This window comes from Galeopterus variegatus, unplaced genomic scaffold, assembly GCF_000696425.1.
Source record: "Galeopterus variegatus unplaced genomic scaffold, G_variegatus-3.0.2 Scaffold958, whole genome shotgun sequence".
Classification (NCBI taxonomy): domain Eukaryota; kingdom Metazoa; phylum Chordata; class Mammalia; order Dermoptera; family Cynocephalidae; genus Galeopterus; species Galeopterus variegatus.
In genome coordinates, this window is record NW_007727069.1 from 393,474 (window position 1) to 418,350 (window position 24,877).

The following is a 24,877-nucleotide window of genomic DNA, read 5'->3' on the forward strand; positions in this document are numbered from 1 at the left end:
TTGACTTGGTGTTGTCAGCACCACGCTCAGCCAGTGAGCGAACCGGCCATCCCTATATGGGATCCGAACCCGGGGCCTTGGTGTTATCAGCACCGCACTCTCCCGAGTGAGCCACGGGCCGGCCCCCTCAGGAAGTTTCTGTTCTGGTCCCTCCCCCAGGGTGCAAATCACTGATGTGATTTGTGGCGGCTTGTGAAGCTTCCACAGCACTGAGCTTGTGCCCCCACCCCTGCTTTCTGCTTGGGTGTCTTTGCCATCCTGAGGGCACTGGGTTCTGCTGGCTCAGAAGCAGGAACACACTGGGTATCAAGGTGCCTCCATGACCCCTCCATGGTGCCAGGGACCATGTAGTACACAAGGGCAAGTCCATGGACTCTGGAGTAGTTCCTGTTGTCTCACCCCTTTCCATGAGCAGTCTTGTATTTTAGTAATGAACTCTAGACACTATTCAGTACCTATGATGTGCTAGGCTTTTTGCATAGATTGTCTAACTGAAATACCATAGCAACCCAGTGAGAAAGGTATTATACTCATTTTTACAGTGGGGGAAACTAAGGCTCAGAAAGGTCACGAACTTGCTCAGGTCCCAGTGTTAGTAAGTGATAGACCCAGATTGAACCCAGGTCTTTTGCACCCAAACCCATCCTCATGGCCACTAAGCCTGGGGTCCTCAGAGTGTGATATCTGGACCAGCAGCATCAGCTCGCTTGTTAGAAATGCAGTTTCTCTGTCTGCCCAAACTTTGAAATCCAGCTCTGGTGATGGGACCCTGCCATCTGTGTTTTAACAAACTCTCCAGGTGCTTCTGATACACATTCAAGTTTAAGAACCATGCAGTGAATTATTCTGCCATTTTTCTATTTTTTCTGCCCTGCTTCTGTCATTGCATCAGTCAGTGTGAGCCCAGACTTTGGGCTCGGACTCTCTTCAGGGGCTCCATGCCCCTTACAAAGAAGTGCAGTGGTCTGTCCCTATTGGGTCTGGGACCTCCAGAAGTCCTCCCAGGTCCCTGAAAGCCGTTGACAGAGCTGATGCCCCAGCTGCCTCCAGTTGCCAGCCTGAGACAGTGACCTCTGTGGAGATCAGAGTTCCCAGGCACTGTGCCAAAGAGGTGCCTCAAGGGGTCTGGATGACCAGGGATGGACTGTGGAACAGACTGGAACATAAGCTCCAGTCTGGGAGCTTATTTCAGAGGCACAGTGAGGAGACCTGGAAAGCTGTTTTGTCTAAGCAGTACCTCTTTCTTTCTTTCAGATTTATAATAAGTTGTTTGACAGGAGGAGCTTCCACACAGGGCTTGCAGCCTAGGCAAGCTCTTCCTTTCTGGTCAGCAAAGCACATTCAGCAGAAATGACCCTGGAGGAAGGACAGAAGCTAACTATATTTTATTTTTTGAGCCCTGACCATAAGCCAAGTATTGTGCTATTTAATTCTTAGCACAACCCCAGGAGGGGTAGATTTGATCATTCCCATTTCATAGAAGAGATCATCGAGGCTTCAAGTTGTGAAGTTGAAGGTCACACCTCACCTGCATGGAGGAGTCAGGCTAGGAGCTGGAGTCTGTCAGACTGCAGATCCCCATGTTATATGAATACCAAGCTGAGCCAAATCCTTCTCATCTGGGAAGTTCTCTATGAAATTGGGTGACCCACAGATCTCAGCATCTGTGCCAGAAAAGCCAAATGACCTCACTTTTGGTGGCTTTGCCTTCTTTGGGAAAGGAATGTGTGGGCCACTCCTATGAGCTGCAGCTCGCTGAGGCATGTGTGCTTGCTGTCAGACCTGCAAGGGCCAGAATTGGACTTCAGACGTGGGGGAGGTGTTTCAGGCAGGACCAAACTTGGAATCCTCTTTTCAGTTTGCTTACAGGCCACACTGTTCAGTAGCTGAGCTAGCTCAGTTCATTACATCAGCCTCCCGGGAGGGTGAGCATCTGGGCCTGTCTTTAAGACTTGTTTTTTGCCAATGCGTCAAATAGGTTAAAAGAAAATCTTGATATAAAAGACTTACTGGGATCCTGGAACATTTTAGTTTTTTTTTTTTAAATAATAGCTTTATTGAGATATAATTCACGTACCATACAATTCACTCATTTACATGTACAACTTAAAGGTTTTATCTCACTGGTACGTGCAACATCACTGCAGTTTTAGAACATTTTCATCGCCTTGTAAAGAATCCTGTACCCCTTGCTTATCACCCCTCTTCTCCTGTGCCCTCAGCCCCTAAGCAGCCACTGATCTACTTTCTATCTCTATCGATGTTTTTGGTTTTTTAACATCTCGTGAGCACTTAGTCTTTGTCTGGCCCTGGACTAAGCCCATTGCACTAGCTCACATAACCCTCCTCACAACAGCCTTATGGAAGAGAGACTCATTTCTGTCTTTGTTTCACTGATGCAGGAACCAAGGCTCAGTGAGGCTGATTAACGAGTCCAGGGTTACAGAGCCCATAGTTGACAGCTTGACGATGGCTGGGCAATTGCTGTGAGCTCTTTGGTCCCTGGGAGAGGTGAGGCTGTGGATGGTAGCAGATTGGTGGAGGCAGTTGACTCTCATTGGCCAGGAGCTAAGGGAACAGACCTTGTTTCTTCACTGGGATCATGTATCCACGTAACTTTGAAAATGTCTCTGAATTCTCCTGGAAGCCCACAGGTTTCACCCACACTGGGCAGGAAGGTGCTGAGCCACCTGGGCAGAGGTCTGCCTTCTGGGGGCCTTGGCAGGAAGGCCATGCCTGGGCCTCATGGTGGGCCTGGGAGCCTTCTCCAGTGCAGGGTTCATTAGGTCACACAGCCTTCCTCAATGAGCCATTGGGCCCCTGCTCCTTGGCCCTGGTGACTTTATGGGTGTCTGGCGCTGTCTCCTGAAGTTGGCTGTTGAGGGTGTAAACCGGGAATCCCAGGCTCCCCTGCCACAGCCAGTATCCTCATCCTGGATGAAGTTCGTCTCAGAGTTTCCTTATCAATGGGGAAAAAATAATAGGACCTTGTTCTTGCCAATCCATAGTGCTCTGTGAATGACTAACTTTCATTAAACAGAAAGGGATAGGAAGTGACAGCATTATGACAGTGGAAATTACTGGGCTCTTGCTGTATCCTGGGCATCTTGCTGGCTGTTCTGCTTCCATTGTCCTAATCTTGGCAACAACCCTGCAAAGTAGTGATATTATTTCTCCCCCTTGTCAGCTGAGGCAATTGAGGTCTAGACGGGTTAGCTAAGGTCACACAGCCGCTGAGTGGCAAGGACCACTGGGTTAACAGTTTTTTAAGCATCTGCTGTGAGCACAGCACTGGAATAAATCTTCAAGTACATAAAATCTAATTTGGTCCTCTCTCATTCTATGCCAATGTAGGTCATGTTATACCCATTTTACAGATGGGTATCCTGAGACTGAGATTAAGAATTTAGCTAAGGAGACAGGTATAATGAGAGGTGTAGGCTGGGACTAAAGCCCAGCTCTGGCTGCAAAGTCCAGCTCCTCCGGGCATCCCTAGCCGCCTGCCTCTGTTTCCAGCATTCACAGGTCCTGGGGGACAAGCTGTTAGAGAGTTGCCCTTTCTGAGCAGAGGAAACTGCCTGGTGGTTGTCAGCTTTTTCTGCAGCCACTCCCAGATGGGTGGAGATGTTCTTGAGTACTCTGCTTTCATCTGTGTATGAACCAACTGATGGCTGGCTTTGAAGGACTGGCAGTCAGCCCTTGATGTGTTAACAAGATACTCCTATTTACCTTACTAGAACAGTGGGCATCTGAGATCACTTGTGGGCAGGTCTTTGCTTAGACAAACCTCCCAGGGCCTACACCCTGGCCAGACTGACTGCACATGTGTAGGGCTCAGAGGGACTACAGGGTGGCTGAGCTCTCTGGCTGCTCTGAAGTGACCTCAACCCTGAGCACATGTGCTGGCCCAGCCCTCCCAAGGGGTCCTGGCCTGAGGTTCACACACCAGGCCAGCACGGCAGGGGGTTGGCTCTGACCAGCTGCCGTGGGCATCTCAGGAGGTCAGGGTGCTTGCCCAGGGAAGCTGCAGGACTCTTAGGGGGTGAGTTGATTTTGGACTCCATGAGCCTGGACCAGGGTCCTGGTTGCTCTACTCCAGGGAGAAGAAGACCCGCAGATGAGAAGCTGGCTTGTATGGGAAACCCTGCAACACCTTCAAGAGGCTTAGATGCTTGCTTGGGGGATTTTTTTGGGCCACTTGGCCAGAGTGTGCCCTTGACGTTTCCCCACAGTTACTGTTTGCCATCTTAACCATTGGGGTGATGTGTGCATGGTTGCTGGTTTATCCTCATGTCCTGGTTCCTAATTCTGACTTTCTTTATCATATTTTACTCTGATGTGGCACTTTAAAGTTCTTCAGAGCCTTTTCTCTATACTCATATTCTCATGTCTTATTCGATTCTCTTACTCATTCTTTTATCTATCTATCTATTTAATTAATTAATTAATTAATTAATTAATGGCCAGTAAGGGGATCTTAACCCTTGACTTGGTGTTGTCAGCACCACACTCTCCCAAGTGAGCTAACTGGCCATCCCTATATAGGGATTGGAACCCGTGGCCTTGGTGTTATCAGCACCACACTCTCCCGAGTGAGCCATGGGCTGGCCCTTACTCATTCTTTTAAATAATGGGTTGAGTTTTTCCTTTTTCATGCTCTGTTTTGGAAACATCCTTTTTTTCTCTTTGATAACACATGAGCACTGCCTCCCGCCTCCCAAATAATCCCAGAGAAATGGGAAGTCCGCTCTATCTCATCCTAAAGGCCTGACGTCATAGTTAAATGTAAACACTTCCAGATAGACTTTTCTTACATTTGCAGTTCTTCAAAAGATGCGTGATGACTGCACATGGCACAAAACTCAAAAGAAACAGAGTATTCTGTGAAAAGCAAATGTCCCTCCCTCCCCTGTCTGGAACCTCCTGGCTGCCCTCCCTGGAGACAGCCACTGCTCCAGGTCCTTGCAATGTCCTGGTCCTTGCAATGTCCTTCCAAGGATATTCTGCTGTAAAGCTTTTAGGGACTGTTCGGTGAGCTAATGTCAGGGTTGTGTGTTAGCAGCTGGCAGTCTTGAGAATGAAACACTGATCATGCTTTGAGGCCGTTAAGGTGAAACTGTCCCTGTGGAATGTACTGGCCTCCTTTGACGAGGAGCAGAGCCCACCGATGGGAATAAACCCTGCACAGGAGCAGAAGATTGTCGTTGGTGCTCTGTTTGGTTGTGTCTTTTAGGCATGTTGTGACGGGAGAATTTGCTGGGCCCCAGCCTGCAACGTATGTGGGACTTGTTTGGAGTTACAGAGAAGCTGGAAGGGGTTGAGGTGGCTTACCCGAGGTCACGTGCTTGGCTGAGCCAAGGCAGGGCCCAGCTTTCCTGACCCCATCCTCTGAACAATAACTTCCCTGGAGTGAACCGTGGCCCGTGTCCTGATTCCAGGAGAGTGGAAGCTGTGCTTGGGAGAGGTGTGGTCGGCATGTGAGCCTGGGGCTGGGTGAGGTGGCCCTGCTGTCCCACCATGGCCGAGCCAGTCTCATCTGGCTGCAGGTGGGTTATCTTGTTTACTCTGCTGCACAATGGATAGAAAAGCACCTTTGTCAGTGAGGTGAGGTCAGCCAAGAGTGGATGGCCTGGATTGTGTACTGAGCAAGTAAACATCAAAAAGGAGAGCCCCAGCAGGGAGAAGAGGCAGGGAACAGATCGTTAAAAACCAACATTTATGGATAACTGGGCGAGTAAAGCAGCAAAAAACCACCAGCAATTCAATTACTAGAGCACAAACTTTGTTTTGCAATTTGATGTGTTTGTTTTTAGTCATTTTTTTCATGTTTGTGTGATTGCTCACGTAGTTTTAAACCTGCAGTACATACAATTTTGATTCCTGCTTTTAAAAAAATTATGTATAAGCATATTTCAATAATCATATAGTTTTGGAACCCATCATTTTGGCCTTGTAATGTTCCATTAGATAGATACACCATAATTTACTTAACTAATACCTTATTAATGTAACTTTGGGGCTATTTCTATTTTTTCCCCCTCAAGTAATGCTGGCAAGAAGGCTTCCATACTCAGCCTTTTCTTTATTTAGCGTTATTTATTCAGGATACTGTCCCAGAATTGGGTAAAGAGTTTTATGTCCATTTTAGTTCACCTTGGCGAGTTGCTTTCTACTGGAGTTGTACCAGATCAGCCCGCCTGCAGTGGCATGTCATGGACTTTTGTCAATTGTACCCCCCCACCAAAGGGAATTAGCAGAAACTTATTTTGCAAATATAATAAATGAAGGTTGGTACCGTTGTCTTCATTCATAAGGCGTGGTGGTCTCCTAAGTGTCCCTTGTGATGCGTATTGGTCATTGATTGAACCCAAATGAGAGGAGCCCCCTCTACTCCTCACAGGAAGTCCTCTCAGCTTCTGTGACCAGAGTCCCAAAGGGCTAATACCACCGATGGTCTGTGAGGGAGGAGTGTTAATGGGGTAGGCACAGGTGTGTGCTGAATGCCTGCTTTCACTCGCCGTATGTTATTATGTGTGTAACTTGTTTTTGTTAGGAGACTTAGAAAAACTTCATGTTTTCCCACTGTGGAAACAGAGACCCAGCGAGGCTTAATTCAGAGTTAGCTTGCCAACATATTTTTGGGGGGCCTGTGGATGTCTTATTTTTGATATTGTGGCAGCATTTAAAAACGGGATTTCACATAAAAGTCCAGCTTTCTGGAGGCGTGGCAACGGAGGGCCCCATGTTCCCATGCAGAGGCTGGGAGGGCCTGCTTCTGTCTCCCCGCCACCTCCTGCCTGATATGGAGGCTCTCTTCTGGTTGCCGTTCAATAGCTCATGAGCATTACTGTACGTTTGCAAGTATTTCTCTGTAGCCATGTCATCCTGTGGGTGGAAAAACAAAGGATAGCCTGAGAGGGCCACTGTTTCAAAAATGCATAAGAATCCATGGAGGTGAGGACTACACTTGGGCCCTTTTGCTCATTTATTAAACCTCCTTGTGCCTTTGTTTCATCATCTGTAAATTGGGGAGAATAACAGTACTTGCCTCATGGTGTCATTGTGAGGATGAAGTGAGTTAGAGGAGGTAAAGCACGCAGAAGAGGGTCTAGCACATAGTAAGTGCTCAATAAATGTCAGCTGCCGTTTTAATTATTCTTGTTATCTATGGCATATGTGTTTGTCTCCTCTAGACCAGGTTCTCAACTGAAGGGCAATTCTGCTTGTCACAGCTTTGGGTGGGAGGGTGTTATTGGCATTTAGTGGGCAGGGTCAGGGATGCTGCTGAATGTTCTGTGAGGCATTGGGACAGCCCAACCCCAACAAAGCATTTTGTGACTCCAAGTATCAATGATACTGACATCACAGAAGCCAGCTTAGACAGTGAACTGTGTGGCACGTGGTCTGACTAAAGCCTTCAAACAGGTCTCTAAGCCAGCATTTTCAAGGGCTGCCTTGGGCTATCGTAGAATCACAATTATGAGGGCCCTTACTTAGCTCAGCCCCAGGGGGTGCTTGAGTCCCTTCCCCAGTACCCTCACCAAGTCCTACCTTAAGTGGCAGCTAACACCCTGTACATCCATCTGTGGGTCTGTCCTTTATTATGCTGAACTCAAGTCTTCCCTGAAACTTCCTGTCCTTCATCCTGATAATAGCAGCTGCCACTTATTGGGTCTCATATGTAGCTGATGGTACTTAGCACTTTCCATGTGTCACTGCACTGATCCTCACCACCCTGCAGGGTAGGTTCTGTTATACCCATTTTGCACATGTGGAGATTGAGGGTTGGAGAAGGGAGTCAGTCACTTGCACAAGGTCACTCAGGGGCAGAGCTGGCACTGGATCCAGGTCTACCTTGCTCAAGAATCCACAGTCCTTGCCACTGGCCTGTTCTGCCTGGGTCTGTGCCCCAAGCTTGTCCACTTATTCATGGGGGAGGGTCTTTCAGATATTTGAGGTGAATCAGTCGTTTCTTCTCTCCTCCCAGTCAGAGCCCCAGTTCCCAAAGCTCTCCCCCCAGAGGCGTTTCTGGTCTGCCTACCACCCAGAATGATCGCCCCATAGTGGACAACCATCTGCCTGCACCCGGGCTCTGCCTCCCTTGCCCCTCTCCACCATGCTGCCCCAGAGAGGCTGCCTGTCTCTTGCCAACTCTGCTGATGCTCTGTCAGCTCAGACTCTCTGTGCCAGTGCTGGCCGGAGTGCCCCAGGTTCCATCTGGTAGGTGTTTTCACTTCACAGTGACCCGTTTTCAGTAATACCCCATGAGATTTGACACACCCATCTGGTCGTTTAGAATCTTGGCCTTGGTTCTGCTTTTTGCTTTCAGCACCCCACCTGTGCCTGCACCTGAAATCCACGTCATCCTGGTGGGGCAGAAAGTGTGAGGGGCTGGAGACAGGAGACCAGGTTGTGAACATAGCCAGCTGCATGGCTGGGGAAAGCTGCTCACCCTCTCTGGTCCATGTGTGCTCAGTTGTAAAGAGAGGGTTTGACTTGGATGGTGCCTAACATCTCTTCCGGCTCTCACATTCTTTGATGTAATGTGTTAACTGCATGAACTTGTAATAATTATAAGTAATTATTGAGCAGTCATTATATTTCTCTTTTCAATGTTTTTTTTTTTTTCCTTTTTTTGGTCTTTTTTACTGACCGGTAACGGAATCGCAACCCTCAGTGTTGCACCCGCACCGCGCTCAGCCAGTGAGCGGGAACCGGTCTCCACATGGGATCCGAACCCTCAGTGGGAGGCGCACTCTCCAGTGCGCCACCGGGCCGGCCCGTCCCGTCTTTTCAATGTTTTAAGTGCACTGTCTCATTGAATCTTTCAACAACCACAGGGCAGGTGCTATCATTCCCCCTGTTTTACAGCTGGGTGCCTTGAGGCACTTGCTCAAGGTTATCACCTGGCTAGGAGTTGATGGACCTGGATTTGCATTGTCTTCTTTGGAGCAATTGAATCCTTTCAGTTCCGTGGATTCTTGCTCTGTGGTGTGATCCTGAGCCAGTCCTGTGACCTTCCTGTGCTTTGGGGTCTCCTGTTTTACCACTCCCTCCTCCCACCATGATCAAGACTGGAAAGACACTTGACTTTAAAAGCTTAAGGAGTAGTCCTCTGTACCTAGATCCCAGCTGAGTGTGATTATTCAGCATCCTTTTAGTATCCAAAATTTAGACAATAACAATGTCTAAATAGTGTCCATGTCATGCACACTTACTATGTTCCAGGCACACTATTATCATTAATAGAGACAAACAATGGTGCTATGTTAGTATTATCTTTTTTTTTTTTTTTTCCTTTTTTTGTCTTTTTTCGTGTCCGGCAACGGATCGCAACCCTCAGTGTCACGCCCGTACCGGACCAGGACCGGCAACGGGATCGCAACCCTTGGTGTTGCGCCCGCACCTCGCTCAGCCAGTGAGCAGGAACCGGTCCGTATGTGGGATCTGAACCCTCGGCGGGAGCGCCGCCGCGCTCCCAAGCAGTGCACTGTAGCAGTGCGCCACCGGGCCGGCCCCATATGTTAGTATTATCTTATTTAGTCTTCTTAGTGATGCCTGGTAGATGCTATTGTGCCCCCATTTTACAGATGTGAAAACTGAGGCTTGGAGAGGTCTATGTAGCTCAAGTCACATTCTAGGGTGTCTGAGCTGGGGAGTCAGGAGTGCATGTTCTCAAAAGCCATATAGCTTTTCAACACATTTAAAAGGAAATGTATTGCTGTGACAATTGTGAAAGATATAATGGAAAGATGTTAGAGGAATTTGTGAAAGCAAGACGGTAAGACCTGTAGAGAAGTTAGACAAGGTTGCTTCTCTCTCCGTGACCAACCGACTCCATTGACCCTGGCCTGGGCTGGAGCCCCACTGTCGGGGCCTGGCCAGGCCCTTCTTTGCAACCCTGAACTACAGGGCTGGGCAGTTTCACTCTTCAACTCCTAAAACCACCTCTACACCAGATTAGACATGGGCAGATGCTTCCAGGTCAGTGAGAGGTGGAGCAGGGGCCAGCTTCCCTCCCAGCTCCTCCCTCTCTGTCCAGGGCCCTCAGGCTGTGCAGCTGGCTGGGGGTGGGGGTAGTGTGGGGGGCACTGCTGAGATGGGAGCTGGCCCTGGCTGCAGTTCTGTGAGCACCTCCCAGCATCCTCCTTGGTGCCACATACTTTCCTGATACCTTTCAGCTTCCCCGAGCCCATTTCTGGAACAGAGTGGATCCACCAAAGGCCCTTCGTTTCCTCTGTCAGGCTGTGAGCCTGAGCATGGCCTTAGGAGGCTATTGAAGAAAGCTCTTGGAGCAACACAAGGCAGATAGGGCAGGGCCTGGCTGGGACTGGGGCAATAAAATAAAATGGCCCTTTGCCCCTGATTTGAATGAAGCTGGACCATAAACCTACAGGGGCTAGCATTGCCCACCATGCTGGAGGCTATGGGTCTCTAGCCATGCACATTGCTTGTGGCTGTTGGCTTTTCCCTCCTTTCTGGACCTCTGTGCCGCCTCTGTCATACAGTGGGAGAACTGGACCTTGAGCCTTGAGACCAAGGCCTGCCCCAGGCCGGAGGAGAGACTATGGTTGTATGATGTGCATGGGGCCCATGAATCCTCTGCTGGGGATGCACAAGGCCACTGCCAAAATCACCATTTTCTGCACCCACACCACAGTGTTAGCCCTCTCCCATTAGCGCATCAGCACCAGTTCAAAAAAAGTTCTCAGACACACAAGCTGTCATCTGAAACAGTTCAGCACTTGGAGAGGTGGACCCTAGGACAGGCGAGTTTGGATGCTGGAGGCAGGGAGGGGGTGTGGGGTGCAGCACAACAGAGCGGGTTCTCCAGGGCCATCCATGGGAACATTTGGGGAACTAGTCTTTTTTCTTATCCTTAGAGTTTATTGAGCACTTACTAAGTGGCAGGTACTTTATAAAAATGCTTTAATCTTGACTTTTAGGAAGTGCTATTACTATCCCCATTTGACAGCTAAGGGAACTGAAGTTTAGGGAGGTTAATCTGATACATCCTGAGGTGCCTGCTCATCATCACGGGATTACCCTTTCCCACTTATGCCTGAACTTCATGGACGGTGCTGCTTGTCGGTGGAACTTTCTCATTTGGGAGGTGCTCAGGGTCCCCTTCAAGGTAGTAACCTGTAGGGCCCAGGGATTTTGGGTGTTTTAGTAAAGCTCCGTTCCTGAGGAGGCTTGGAACCAGGGCTCTGTCTGGGAGACCTGAGCAAACACAGGTGTGTTTTTGTCTCCCAGACCACTGGCTTCCCCAGGAAATGCGGCTGGCTGCCTTCAACAGCACTTTTCCTCTTTCAAAAGCGGTGTCTTTTTACAAAAGCAGCCTCTTCCTCCTTCCTCTCACCCCCACCCCCCTCCACGACTGAGCAGTAAACAGTGAGATTTCACAGCCCCCAGCTGGGTGGTCGCTGGGCAGTTCCCACCAGGACCCTGGCCATGTTGGACTTAAAAGTGTCCTTTTGAGTTGCTGGGGCTGACCCAGTTTCCCTTGAGGCAGCAGAACACCTGAGGCTGAAGGTTTGGTGTGGGCTTGGAAGGGCTACCAGAGCAGGGTGCTGTGGAAATGCAAGATGGTGGTGGACGGACTCCCGCACCCCCATGTGAAGGTGCAATTTGGTGACACTGGGCAAATGTGCACATGTGGACAGATGACAGCCAGGAGAGAATATGCAAAGCCAAAGTAAATTCTGTTGATTTTAAAGATTGAAAAATTCTTTAATATTTTTGTACCAGCAAAAAAAGTTAGGACAAAATGAAAACAAAAGCTAGGGACCCCCTTGTCTCCTGCCAGGTTTGCAGTGCCAGCTGAAGAGGAGGGATGCCCAGTATATAGTCTTTCCTACCCTGCTTCGCCCCTTTCCTCTGAGCTGTTCTTTGTGTCCAGAGGGTCCCTGAGGGCGCTGCCTGTCCCGTCACTCCCTGCCCTCCTCCATGTAGCATCACCTGCAGGGTGTGGTTGGATGTCCCAGGACCCTCCCAGCTTTGAATCACTTCCTTATGTGTCCCTTTATCCAGCTGCCTGATTTTTACACCCACTAGAATGCTGCACCCACTAGAATGCTGTTCACTGCTCTGTCCCTGATTCGGGACATAAAGGCAAACACTGAGTCCCTACCCTCATGAGCCCCCATTCTGGGCCATGGAGCTGACAAGCAGCCAGGAAATGACCATGCAGTGGGGTATGGGCAATGATAGGGTGAGTACAGGGTGCTGTGGGCTCTGAGTGCCCAACCCAGACAGAGCAGGTGGCTGTCAGGAAGGCCTCCTGGAGGAGGTGATGTCTTTGCCCAGTCTTGAAAGATGCCAAGCAAGATGTAGAGGGCGTTCCAGGCTGAGGAATCAGTATATGCCCCCTGCCCATCTCCAGTCTGTGTGCCAGTCTTCCCAAAGCTCTGGGCTAGCAAATGTACCCCGATTCTCTTTATCATAGGGGCGATATGGCCTACAGAGTGGAGATGTGCTGCAGGGAGGGAGAGGTATCCTGCGTTGGTAAGTTACTAGTGAGACATGATTTAAGGATGAGGCCCACAGCTAGGGGGTGTCATCATAGTGTCCCTTCCTCCCCACCTGTGTGGAGTGATAGCTCCCATCTCTGTCCCTCCTCCTCTCGCTCACAACTCTTGCCTGTAAATCTAAGCAGCCATTTCTTTTCTCCTAATAATCACTGGTGTGGTATTCCTCCCTCCCCCTGTCCACTCATTGACACTCACTTTGGAGTTCCCCAGGGCAGGAGGAAGGGGTGGGGGTCATGAGTCTAGTGACCTTCCATAGGGGGAGTGGTATTTCTAGTGTGGCTACAGCTGTTATGATGAATAATATACTGCTTACCCTTGGCACTTTGCAGGGCAGGCAGGAAGAGAGCTGGATGGCCCTGCTGTTGGGTAAGCCCCATGTAATTGGTAGTACCATTGGGTGCAGTGAAATATGCAGTTGCCAAAGAATGGTTTGGATCTGAAGCAAGAGAGCGCTTCCCTCTGATTGCCATGGTCACAGCATTTTAGCTGGAGGTGTGAAATTGAAGTGCTCATGTTTGAGTTATTCTGTTTTTTGTTTGAGCCACCAGGTGGTGCTGTTGACACAGGACAGCTTGGTTGGTGTCCTGCATGCTTATGATCTGCTTAATAGGGAAGTAGCTACAAAGTTGATGGTCTTTGCATTTAACCTCCTTCCCTTTCTGGAATTTTTCTTCATGCTTCTGCAGCTTAAGGTGCCCCTGCCCCCCCTCCCCCCAAAATACACACATATACACATTGGAGCACTTACCTTTCCTTCTTAGCCTAACACCGTGTCGCTGAACTTTGTCCTCAACAAAACTTCTAAATTTAATCCTAGCTGCTAAGTGAGAAAGGATTCAATAAACTAATTTGCCCAATGGTGTCTACAGGGCTTAATATGTTACCTCTGGGTTACTCTGCCTTAAAATGTGAAGATTGAAACTAAGTCTTCTAACCTAAGAGGCAAATTGTTAAGAATGGAATTGTGGTGCTTCTGAACGTGGGTGGAGATGATGTTTGTGGAAGAGGGTTGGGAGGGGAGGAGTTAAGGGAGGGTGCTGCTTCCTCCATCCCACTGGTGCCCACCTGTGCTGCGGGCTCTGTGTAGGGCACCTGCACTGTTGCCCTGTGGGGAGCTCACCGCTTGGTTGATGGGGTGAAGACAACTGTGCGGGAGAACCATGCTGAGAGGTTCTGTGGGCTCTGCTGAGTGACAGTCCACCTCCCTGGCCCTGTTAAGTGGCTTATCTGATGAGGATGACAACTCTACCCCCCAGTACCTTACACAGAATAGTTGGCATGGGGCAGAGGGGTCCGTCAAGGCCCGTGTTGAGACTTGTGGGGAGACTGACCACTCACTCTTCTTCCCTTTGCCCAGACGTTCACGGCATGGTGCAACTCCCACCTCCGGAAGGCGGGGACACAGATCGAGAACATCGAGGAGGACTTCCGGGATGGCTTGAAGCTCATGCTGCTGCTGGAGGTCATCTCAGGTGAGGTGGACCCCTGACGCAGGGTAAGGTGCTGCCTTCTGAGTTCCACCCTGACACCTGTCCTTCTGCTGTGCCTGTGGTTATAGCCAGATTTGGGTCTCTTGAAACAAGCTGGGGATGACTTGCGTGAACTCAGACTAGAGGACTGGGTCTCGGTTCTGGGTCTGATGCTGACCATCTGGTTGTATCGGACAAGTCACTTTGTCTTTCTGTCTCAGCATCCTCATTTGCAAAAAAAGAGGGATTTGAAGGATGATCTCCATGGTTCCTTCTCCTGAAAAATGTCAGGGTTCTGTGACCAGGAATGTAACTATGGGAGACCGTCTCTAAACCTTGGCTCCACTACTACCTATCTCCCTGAATCCAGGTGCCCCCAGTCCATTACCCAGCCCCTAGTTTGTCCACATGTCTGGAAGGACATCTCAGCTTTCTCGTGGATACCTTTCCTCCACCGTTCCCTTAAAGGTGGGTGGTCCCGGAGAGTCTGGCCATGGTTTATACTCTGGCAGTTTTAGCTGCTGTCTTCATTTTACCTTCCGTCTGAAAGCCAATGCATCTTGGACCTAATCTCAGCCCAGACCTCTCCTTCTGACTCCCTCTTAAATACCAAGCCTTGTTGGGCATCTCCACCCAGGTGTTCCACAGGGTCCTCTCGGCACGTCCAGAACTGTACTTGGCAACCCTTTTTCCTCCTGCAGCCTTTGTCTTGTTCTCCCAAACCTAACGTGGGAGTCGCAGACGGCTCTTCCTGTGCTCTTCCTTCCAGCTTGGCATTCCTGTTCTACTCATTCTGTTTCCTTCTTCACAGTCCTTCTTTTCACCTCTACTACTGTGGTGCCAGTGTGGGCCCGTGTCGCCTCTCACCTAGATGACACCACAAAGGCATTAGGCCTCCCAGCTCCCCTTGCAGTCCATCGTCTACACTGCAGCCAGAGGGACTGTGCACCAGCCCAAATATGGTCATGCAGCTGGGTGCTCAGAACCCTGCCTGCAGCCCATGTTCCTCAGCATAGCCCGCGGGGCCCTTTGAGCGCTGGCATCTGCTGTGTTTTCAACTAACTATTCCCCAAACCGTATCAGACCTCAGACCCTCTGCCACGTTCTCCCCACATGACATGTACCCTCGGTCTCTGTGACTTCGCACAAGCTCTAACTGCCTTTGTTTTTGCTTTTGTTTTTTTATAGTTGCTTTCAGGTGAAACCGATGTCTGTGTGTGGGGTATTTTTTTTTGTGTGTGTGTGTGTGTGTGTGTGTGGTAAAACATATGTAACAAAATTTACCATTTTAACCATTTTTTAAGTGTACAGTTTAGTGGCATTAAGTATATTTATAATGTTGTGCAATCATCACCACCATCTATCTCCAGAACTTTTTCATCATCCCAAACTGAAACTCTGCCCCCATTAAATAGTAACTCCCCAATCTCTCTCCCTCCAGCCTCTGGCAACCACCATTCTACTTTACTTTGTCTCTCTGAATTTGACTCCTAGGTACCTTATACGAGTGGGATTATACAGTATTTGTCCTTTTGTGTCTGGCTTATTTCACTTAGCATATTGTTTTCATGATTTATCCATGTTGTAGCTTGTGTCAGATTCTTTATTTTATTTTATTTTTAAAAGATGACTGGTAAGGGGATCTTAACCTTTGAAGTGGTGTTGTCAGCACCACGCTCTCCCAAGTGAGCTAACTGGCCATCCCTATATGGGATCCAAACCCGAGGCCTTGGTGTTATCAGCACCACACTCTCCCAAGTGAGCCACGGGCCGGCCCTCAGATTCTTTTTTTTAAAGCTCAATAACATTCCATTGTATGTTCAGCCATTCTTTTGTCCGTAGACACTTGGGCTGTTTCTGCCTTTGGCTTTTGTGATAATGCTGCTGTGGACATGGGTGTACAGATAAATATTTTTTTGAATCCCTGCATTCATTTCTTTTGGGTATATACCCAGAAGTGGAATTGCTGGATCATGTAGTAATTCTTTGTTTAATTTTTTTTTAGGAACCAACATGTTGTTTTCTTCTAACTGCCTTTAAGAATGTCCTTTCCTACCTCCTTCTCCATCATTGCCCTGTTAAAAACAAACAAACCTGGCATTATTGTTTTTCATTCTTCAAAACTCAGCGTGGGGGCTTCCTCCAGGAAGGCTTCTCTGACCCCTCTCCTCCGATCCGAGTTGGTTCTCCCTCCACCCCACCCCCGGTGCTAAAAAAAACCGCATTAATTCTTCTGTCATGTCATTTACCCCAAGGTATAATCATTTTGGCTCACTTGTTTTCTTCCCCACTCCATACTGAGCTCCTGGGGCATGCACTGTCTTATCTCTGTGTCCCATTTGCTTAGATTGGTACTTGGCATGTAGGTGATGCTCCACAAATACAGGAATGACTGGATGCCCAGAGGTGGGCATGTCTGCACGGCCCCCAGTGTGTGCCTGCTGAGCAGGCTCGGCCTGTGCCCGAGGGGAGCACGTGAAATTCTGTTGAAGCGTGTGTGTCTCTTTCCGGGGGCTGGAGATCTAGTCACCCAGATATTGCCTTTTCCTCTTGAGTGTCTTTGGAGATGAGTAGGATGCCAGGAGTGTGAAGGAGGAAGGGAGTACTGCCTACAGAGGTTCTCACAGTGTGGTCCTTGGACCACCCACACCAGAATGAGCAGGACTGCCTGTCAAATGCAGATTCCCAGCACCAACCCAAACCTCCTAAATCAGGAACTTAAGGGGAGGGGGAAGAGGGTGGGACATCTGCGGTTTAGCAAGTTCTCCAGGTGATGTTGTGCTGACTAAAGTCAGAGATCCACTGGCCCAGCCAGGGAAGCTTTTCCTGTGCTCCTGTGCTTAACCCTTTCCCCTCCACTGTCCTTGTGAAGAAGTCCTATTCCAGCCATTGTGCACAGGTGGCCAGTGGCTGGGAGCTCAGGCTTAGCAGGACCCCAGGGCCGGGGGCGTAGGCAGGAGCAGCCTTCTAGGGAGGGACTTAGGGCTGCCTCTGTTCATCCTATGGCATCACCCCTGGAAATGGGGGAGTACCTTGCTGGGCAGCAACCACCACCTCGGGACAACCACAAGTGGAGAGTCAGGATTTAATTAAAAAACAGCTGTGCTTCCTTGGGAGCCAATAGCCAAATCACATCTGTGGCAGGAAGTCTGCCCTATTCCAGAAGCTGGGGGGCCGTTGGGAGGCCACCCGGGGAAGTACTGCTCAGACAGGGTGGGCCTGGCCCAGGATCATAGCTGCCGGCCCCTTGAGTCCTCTTGGCCAGAAGGTGATGTGCTAGGGAGGCGGCTGGCTGGTCTGGACACGATGGCAGGCACAAGGATGCTGAGTTTCAGGCTTTAGGACGGAGTTCTCAGCCTTTGGGGTTCTTGACCCCACAGCTCTGAGAGCTGTGTGCATCTCCCCTCAGTATGGCCACGCGTGTTGCACTCACACATTTCTCACATTGTTTCAGGAGATCCCTGAATGTTCTGTTCTGGGGTAAAAGTGCTCTTGATGGGGTATTTGGAGAACCAGCCCCCTTGTTCCCTGCAGCTTCTGACCTTGAAACCTGAGCAGCAGAAGCTCCTCTGGAGGCAGGAGGTGGGGGTGGGGGAATTGGGGGCTGAGTGAGGGTGGAGGCTTGACTTGGAGCTGAGCCACGGGTATTCACAGGGACGCAGGGTAGCAGGACAGGAGCAGGGGATGCTGTAGGCAACTCCATTTAAACACCAGCGAACTTTTCCAAAATACTCTAGGGTGACCTACGTCCCTCCTAGGGCAAGAACAGGCTGGACTAGAAGGAGTTCAGGGTCTTTGTGTGTGAGGCTCCTTCTGCCTTGATCACCATTCCCTGCAGACTCTGCCTGGCTGCAAAGTCTCCGGCCTTCCCTGCCGCTCCTCAATTCCTCCTTCTTCTTCCTCCTCCTCCTCTTTTGAAGAGCATTGATCCTTCTTGGTATTTGTTCACTGTATGCATTTATCTGTGTTTTTCTCTGTTTAAGGTCTGTCTCCTACTGGGCTGTAATTATACAAAGGCTAGAGACTGTTTTTTCACCCCCATATTCCTAGCACCCAGCTAAATCTCTGGCATATATTAAGGGCTTCATAAATATATATTGAGCAGATGCAAGCAGGTTTAGATCTGAGAAGTGGAAGAAAGAAAATGCAGGTAGGTGCTCCCTCTCATTCCCTGCCATGGTGGCATTCTCCAGCACCTAAGAGGCATGCACACACACGTGTGCACACACACATGCACACCTAAGATGTGCCTTGGATGAAGGTGTTGTGAACATAGCCCTGGCTCCTGGGTGCCAGCATCTCACCTTCCTGTTCTTTCCTCTTGATCCAATCAGGTGAGCGCTTGGCCAAGCCAGAGAGAGGCAAGATGAGGGTGCACAAGATCTCCAACGTCAACAAGGCCCTGGATTTCATAGCCAGCAAAGGGGTCAAACTGGTGTCCATTGGGGCCGAAGGTGAGTAAGGTCTGCCCCTGACTGCCCTCAGGAGTCTGGTCTTCTGTGTCCTCCTGGTTTCCTTGGCCTTTTCCTCCCTGACTTCAGGGCCCACATATGTCTGGGGCATTTGGAGGTGTGTCCCCAGCACCTCCATGTGGCTGGCCTGTGGTTTTCTCATTTAACAACAGCACTTTCCTTCCTGTCCCATTCCTGCCCACCCCCGCCCAGCCAAATGCTTGCACTATGGAGTCCTGCGTGTGCGTTTGGCTGCCTGAAGCAGAGAATGCTGTGGGCTGGGGACGGTGTGCAGACCCTGGCGGGTGGGGCTGGAGGCTGCCCTGAGGCTCCACGGCGCCTGGGAAGACTGATGCCCAGAAGCCTCTAGCAACATTGTTAGTGGCATTTATTTCCCTGCAGTGTAGCTTCTTGGCTCTGTTCTTTTCACTTAGAAAAACTTTTCCTAAAACTGTTTGAACTGTTAGCATTTTCTTCATGATTAAAAGAAGAAGGTAGCACTATTTCTTATGTACATTGTGGTGGCTCTGAGGATTTGGGGTGGATTGAGGTGGTTAGAATACTCTAACCAGGTCCCTTCAGTACTGTGACCCATGGATGCACCAAGTATTTATTGGGCAATTGATGTGTGATGCCAGAGATTAAAGATGAATAAGACACGGTCTCATTCATTCAAGGACAGAACCATGACCGTGAGTATTGAGCGTGCACTCTGTGGCAGCTACTGTGCCGAAGTCCTTTACCCCAGTGACTTAATCTTTGCAGCAACCCTATGACACAGCTCTAATTATCACTCCCCTTTTATGATAAGAAAACAGATGCTTGAAGAGATTACGTTATTGCTCAAGGTTTCATCCTCAGTAAGTGGCAAAGCCAGAACTCCAATCCAGATCCATGTGACACCAGAGAAATGCCCCCAGAGCATGGCCTTTCCTTGGGGAGGGTAGTAGTCTTGCTCCTGGTAAGTCCATAGGAGCGGATCTCTTCTTGGGTTGATGCTTAGAGTCTCCTTTCTTCTAGAAACTGAGGGATTTTACATTGATACATCAAACTGAGAAACTTGTGTTTTCTTTTTTTATTGAAACATAGTTGATTGTACACATCTGTGGGGTATAGCGGTGAATATCAGTACCTGTGTGCAATACGATGCTCAAATCAGGATAATTAGTATATTCAACATTATACAGTATATTCAACATTATACAATATAATCGTTTTTTGTGGCCCATTCCTCCTTTACCTCCGTCCTTCCCCTTTCCCACCTCTGATAACCTCAGTTCTGTTCTCTCCTTTTGAACAATCAACATATTATTGTGATTGTTGTATCTCTTTGTAATGTATTTCAAACTGAGAAACTTTAGCCCAGGGGTTGGCAAACTACAATGCATGGGGTCAAATCTGCTGACATGAGTTTTCGTAGATACCAGAACCATAGTCATGCCTGTTTGTCTACATATTATCTGTGACTGCTTTCGTGCTACAGTGGCAGAGTTGAGTGGTTGCTACAGACGACATGTGGCCTGCAAAGCCAAAAATATGTCCCGTTGGGCCCTTTACAGAAAAAGTTTGCTGACTCCTGTCCTATCGAGAACTTAGACTGGTACCTGAGGTGGTCACACACGGTGCCTTATGGACCATGACACCCCATAGTTGTGAGCTTCTCATGGGCAGAGACCACGTCTTCTACATCCTGTGCCCCTGACTCCTAGCAGTGTGATGCGTACAGTAGGTGCTCAGTAAATGTTCAAAGGACTTGCACATAGCAGGATCCTCTGCAGTAAGAAGAAAAGAGTGTTCTGTTAGGGAGAGATATAGACTCAGCAGAAAGACTTTTAACTAAGCAGGCATGGGAAGCCAAAGAAAATGCTGCTTAGGTGGCCTGGTGCAATTGCAGATGCCCACCAGGGCAGGGAAGTAGAGAATGTGTGAAGTGGGCTGGGGTGAGCGGTAGGGATGGGTGGGGACTGTGGTGAACTGGAGAAAGCATGTCCTAAGCAGGGTAGGTGCCGTGTAGACCTAATCAGTTGTTGCAGTGTGGGACGATAGGTCCAGCATTGCTATGTCTTCCAGTTTTTCAAAAGGAGCCAGAAATCCAGATTTTTCATAAGGAAAATTTGGCAATTCACTTAGAAAAAGAAAAACGTAAAAAGACTCTATCAAAGGGAAAGAGGGAAGGGGAAAGTGGACGAGGATAGCACTTACTTCATAGCAGCTCTGTGCCTGGCTAGATTAGCTACTGCTACCCTCACGGCAGGCTTGCAGGATGGGAATGACCAGCCATGTTTTATAGTAAGGGAAACTGAGGCTCAGGAAAGTCACTAGGGTGGAAGAGTGTGGTCAGTGGAGCCCAGGCTGTGAACTAGACTGCTTATATGCAGCAGAGCCAGGGTTAGCCACAGGATTCGCACTGAGGACTCTCCCCACCACCTCTGGGCATTGCTGCCTCCCCAGTGGGGCCCCGACAGAACGTTTATGTCTGATTTTCCTCAGTAATAAAATGGCAGGTCAAGTCTGTGGTGTTGCCTCTGCAGAATGGAGAGGAGGAGCAGAGAGGGACACTGGCACGAACTCGAATCTTACCACCTCTGCGGTGCCAGGGAAGTCACTTAACCTAGCTTCTCCCGGTTTCCCAGTCCCTTTCATACAGGTCTAGCTTCTCCAAAGATTTTTACAGGTTCCTTTCAAGTGAGATGTCGTTGACTTTCTCTGCCCTCGTGAGCTGGTGTTTTTAGCGGAGGCTTCCTGGTTTGAGATAATCAACCCTATTTCAAGCTGAGCACCAAGATCATGCTGGGGTGGTGGTTCTGATGAACCAAGAAACTAAAAGAGGCATCAAATGGGTCTGTCATTTTTAATGAAATGAAGCTTACTGCTGTAGACTATAAAATAAAAGGCAGGGGAGCGATCACTTGGAACAAGCTCTCCTGGAGGTGGGGGGGGGGAACATTGCTGGTTGCCCTGATAGAGGGCATCCGGGGCTCCAAAGTCTGTGCTGTGGGGACCAGGCCCGGTGGGGCAACCTCCCCTGGGCTTTTTGAAGAATCATCATGTGCTGCGAGGACTGGATCTCTGTTCTGGCTGGGAAGAGAGACCCTTGGGCAGGCCGATTCTGGGTGACATGCTGATCCTTGGGGAATGGAATGGGTGTTCTGCGAAGGTCAGGATTGCCTGTCCTCGAAGGTGTTCAGAGGGAGGTTGGAGGGCCGGCCCATGGCTCACTCGGGAGAGTGTGGTGCTGACAACACCAAGGCCACGGGTTCGGATCCTATATAGGGATGGCCGGTTCGCTCACTGGGTGAGCGTGGTGCTGACAACACCAAGTCAAGGGTTAAGATCCCCTTACCAGTCATCTTTATTAAAAAAAACAAAACAAAACAAAAAAACAAATGGAGGTTGGAGGCCTCATCGGGGATGGATTAGAACAGATCCTCATGATTTCTTCTATGATACTTGCTTCTATAATGTCTGAACTGCACGGAATTGAGACTTGGCCTGGGTGAGTGGTTGGGGTTTAACCACGGGAGAGGACCCGAGAAGGATTTTTCATTTTAAGATCTCTGGGCAGGGCAAGCCTGATGGTTTGGGTGCCGAGAGCCTGGGGGTGGTCTTGATGATTTAGCATCTGTCTTCAGGATGGAAGGGGCAGTGGGTGCAGTAGCCAAAGCAGTGGACTGGGAGGTGGTGGCCCCTGGGTTCTGTCACGAGGAATTTCTGCAGCCTCATTCATTCTGTCGTCTGACGGATGGGCAGATTGACTCCGTCCCTAGCCTGGGGACGAGGGAGAAGTATGTGTTCTGAGTAAACACAGGATGCGAGCAGCCCTGTCGCCAGCTGTAGACCAGGCCTGGCAGACACACGCCACTGCTTCTCCCGTACCCGTGGCAGACGTTGTTAATCTATCATCACGGGTTTTCCCCCAGACCCCAGTTGTGGCCTTGGAATCCTCCATGTGGGCCAAGCAGCCCCCTGACATAAAGCTGCCTGAGATGGGGTGTCCCTGTTGCAGAGATTGAGAGGCCTTGAAGAAAGGACCTGTTGTTCTGGGGAGCAGGGAAGGAGAGCCGTCTGGGAGGGTTACCCTCTGAGCATGGGAGAGAGTCAGGCGGGAACTGGACTGGGGAGCATGGCAGTTAATTGGACACACCCCACTCTCTTTGCCTGTGCTTGGCTACTCTGTTTTTTGGAGTGAAACTGCTTTTTTGGTATATGTGAGAATTCAGTAAGCAAAAATTCCTGGAGGGTGCTGGGGGAAGGAGGAGAGGGGTAAGTAGATAAAACCTGGAAGAGAAGCCACCTCTTCCCTTAGTGCTGGGCGGGCTCCCAGGAGAGCAGCTCTGCAGGTACTGAGCTCAGGCCACTGGGAGGCCAAGGGATTTGGCCTTCACAGAGGGGGCAGCCAGCACTGCAGCCCTGCTCCTAGAAAGGCCACGGTGCAGGATTATCACTGGGAGCTTTTTTTCTAGGCTTAAAATATTCCTTTTATATTTGAAATGCTGTCCATACAATTTTGTATCTGCTTTTTCCACTTTCTGTATTATTATTACTATTATTATTTTGGCAGCTGGCCAGTACGGGGATCCGAACCCTCAGCCTTGGTGTTATAACACCACACTCTAACCAACTGAGCCAACTGGCTAGCCCCTGCTTCCTGTATTATAAAGATTTTTCCCAGTCCTTAGAAATTCATGAATGTAATTTTTAATGGCTGTGTTAATCTTCTATTTGTTGAGCACAGTTGGGCTCTGTTCCAGACCTGGGCCCTGCCCTGGAAGATACTGAGTCACTGTTGTGTTCGGGGACCAGTGACAGGCTGCCCATTCACCCACTTGTGGTTAGGGCCTGGCAGTGTTCATTCATTCATTCATTCATTCAGCAAATGAGGATGAAGGACTTTCTCAGTGCCAGGCTCTAAGCAGTGATGCAAAACAAAAAAATCCTCACCCTTGTGGAGCTTACATTCTGGAATGGGGAGAGAGAAAATACACATACCTATGTCAGATGGAGAAAACTAAAGCAGGGAGTGAAGTAGGTGGTCAAGGAAGGTGTCAGGGAGAAGGCGAGATGTGAGTGGAGACTGAGGGGGAAGTGAGGGACCAGCCATGTGGATGCCCAGGGAGAGGGAGCTGCAGAGGCACCAGTGTGGGTGGAAGGAGCCCCAGGGGTTTCACTGGACACCAGCTTTGATTCTGAGTGAGGTGCGAAGCCATGCAGGTTTTGAGTAGAGGGATGACAGGTTTGGGGATCTACTCAGTCACTCCTTGTACCTCGTACATTCACTTTCACCTAATTTCCAATTTGGGGCCATGATACATAGCCTCGCACCAAGCACACTTATACAGAAACCTTACTCTGTGTTTTAGGTCATTGGGGACAGGTTCCTAGAGATAGAATTTCACTGTCAAAAAGTTGAACAACTTTTTGATGCTGTTGCCAAATTATTTCCCAGCAGGTTTTTTTTTTTAAAACCAATTTACACTTCTAGCTGCAGTGTGGTAGCCTTGCTAGCATCAAGGTGTTGCATGTGTTTTTAACTTTGCTAATTTAACAGCTGGGAAAATGGTATCTGATTTCTTTGATTACAAGTGAGGTTGAACATTCTTGTGAATTAGTTATCTGTATTTCATGTTTTGTGATGTCTGTTCATGTCTTTTGCCTATTTATCTTTTGAGAGTTTAGACTTGTTTTATCAACTTAGATAAACTCTTTCAGTGTTCCAGATGTTAAACCACTGGAAATCATGAATTGAAAGTGCATTTTTAAAATACCAGAGCTTTGTGAACTGATTCTTAATGGGTGATTCTCCCTCCCCACAGTGCGTTCTGCAAAGTGCTGAGTTACTTGTTTATGAAAATCGTTGTGTGCGGCCGCAGCTCAGTTTCTCTCTAACGCATGCCCTTGGACATGGGGCTGTGTCTTCTTGCTGTCTGGGGCTCTGGAGGGGCATTTGAGCCTCCCCATTAGTAGGAAGAATTACATCCCATCTCGTGTCCCCAGTGGACACTGCTCTTCCTTTGTCAGCACCTGAAGCAGACCCTGCAGTGTCACCTGCCCCCGGAAGCAGCTGTGTCACCGCTCTCTGCTCTGTACCTTGGTGGCCATCGAGCAGCATGAGATTTTGCCCTCACTTTCAAGAGCTAGAATGTTTGAGTGCAACTTCCTTAATGGAAATCCACTCTTTTTTTCAGGGGCTTGTGGAAGGCAAAGCCTAGTGGATGAAGGCTAAGGAAATCAGTACTGGGCCGGCCCGGTGGCGCACTGCTACAGTGCGCCGCTTGGGAAGCGTGGTCGCGAAATGTTAATCTTATCCAAAAGACCCCTTCACAGAAACATCCAAGAATAATGTGTGACTAAATATCTGGGCACCATAGCCCAGCTTGCTGTTTTTAGGTTTCTTTCTTTGTCTCTGACTTTTGCCAGTTTGACA

General features: G+C 49.2%; 1 protein-coding gene across 2 annotated transcripts in view; it reads left to right on the forward strand.

Moving 5' to 3' along the window:
• Window positions 1–13,893: 13,893 nt before the first annotated feature.
• The window catches only part of ACTN1 (actinin, alpha 1), a 49,805-nt gene continuing 38,821 nt past the window's right edge, over window positions 13,894–24,877 (forward strand). For both annotated transcript variants that reach the window (XM_008573715.1, XM_008573716.1), the window contains exons 1-2: window positions 13,894–14,005; window positions 18,337–18,456. In XM_008573715.1, coding sequence (XP_008571937.1) covers window positions 13,981–14,005; window positions 18,337–18,456 — 145 coding nt within the window. In that variant the 5' untranslated portion in view covers window positions 13,894–13,980. The remainder of the gene's footprint in view (window positions 14,006–18,336; window positions 18,457–24,877) is intronic.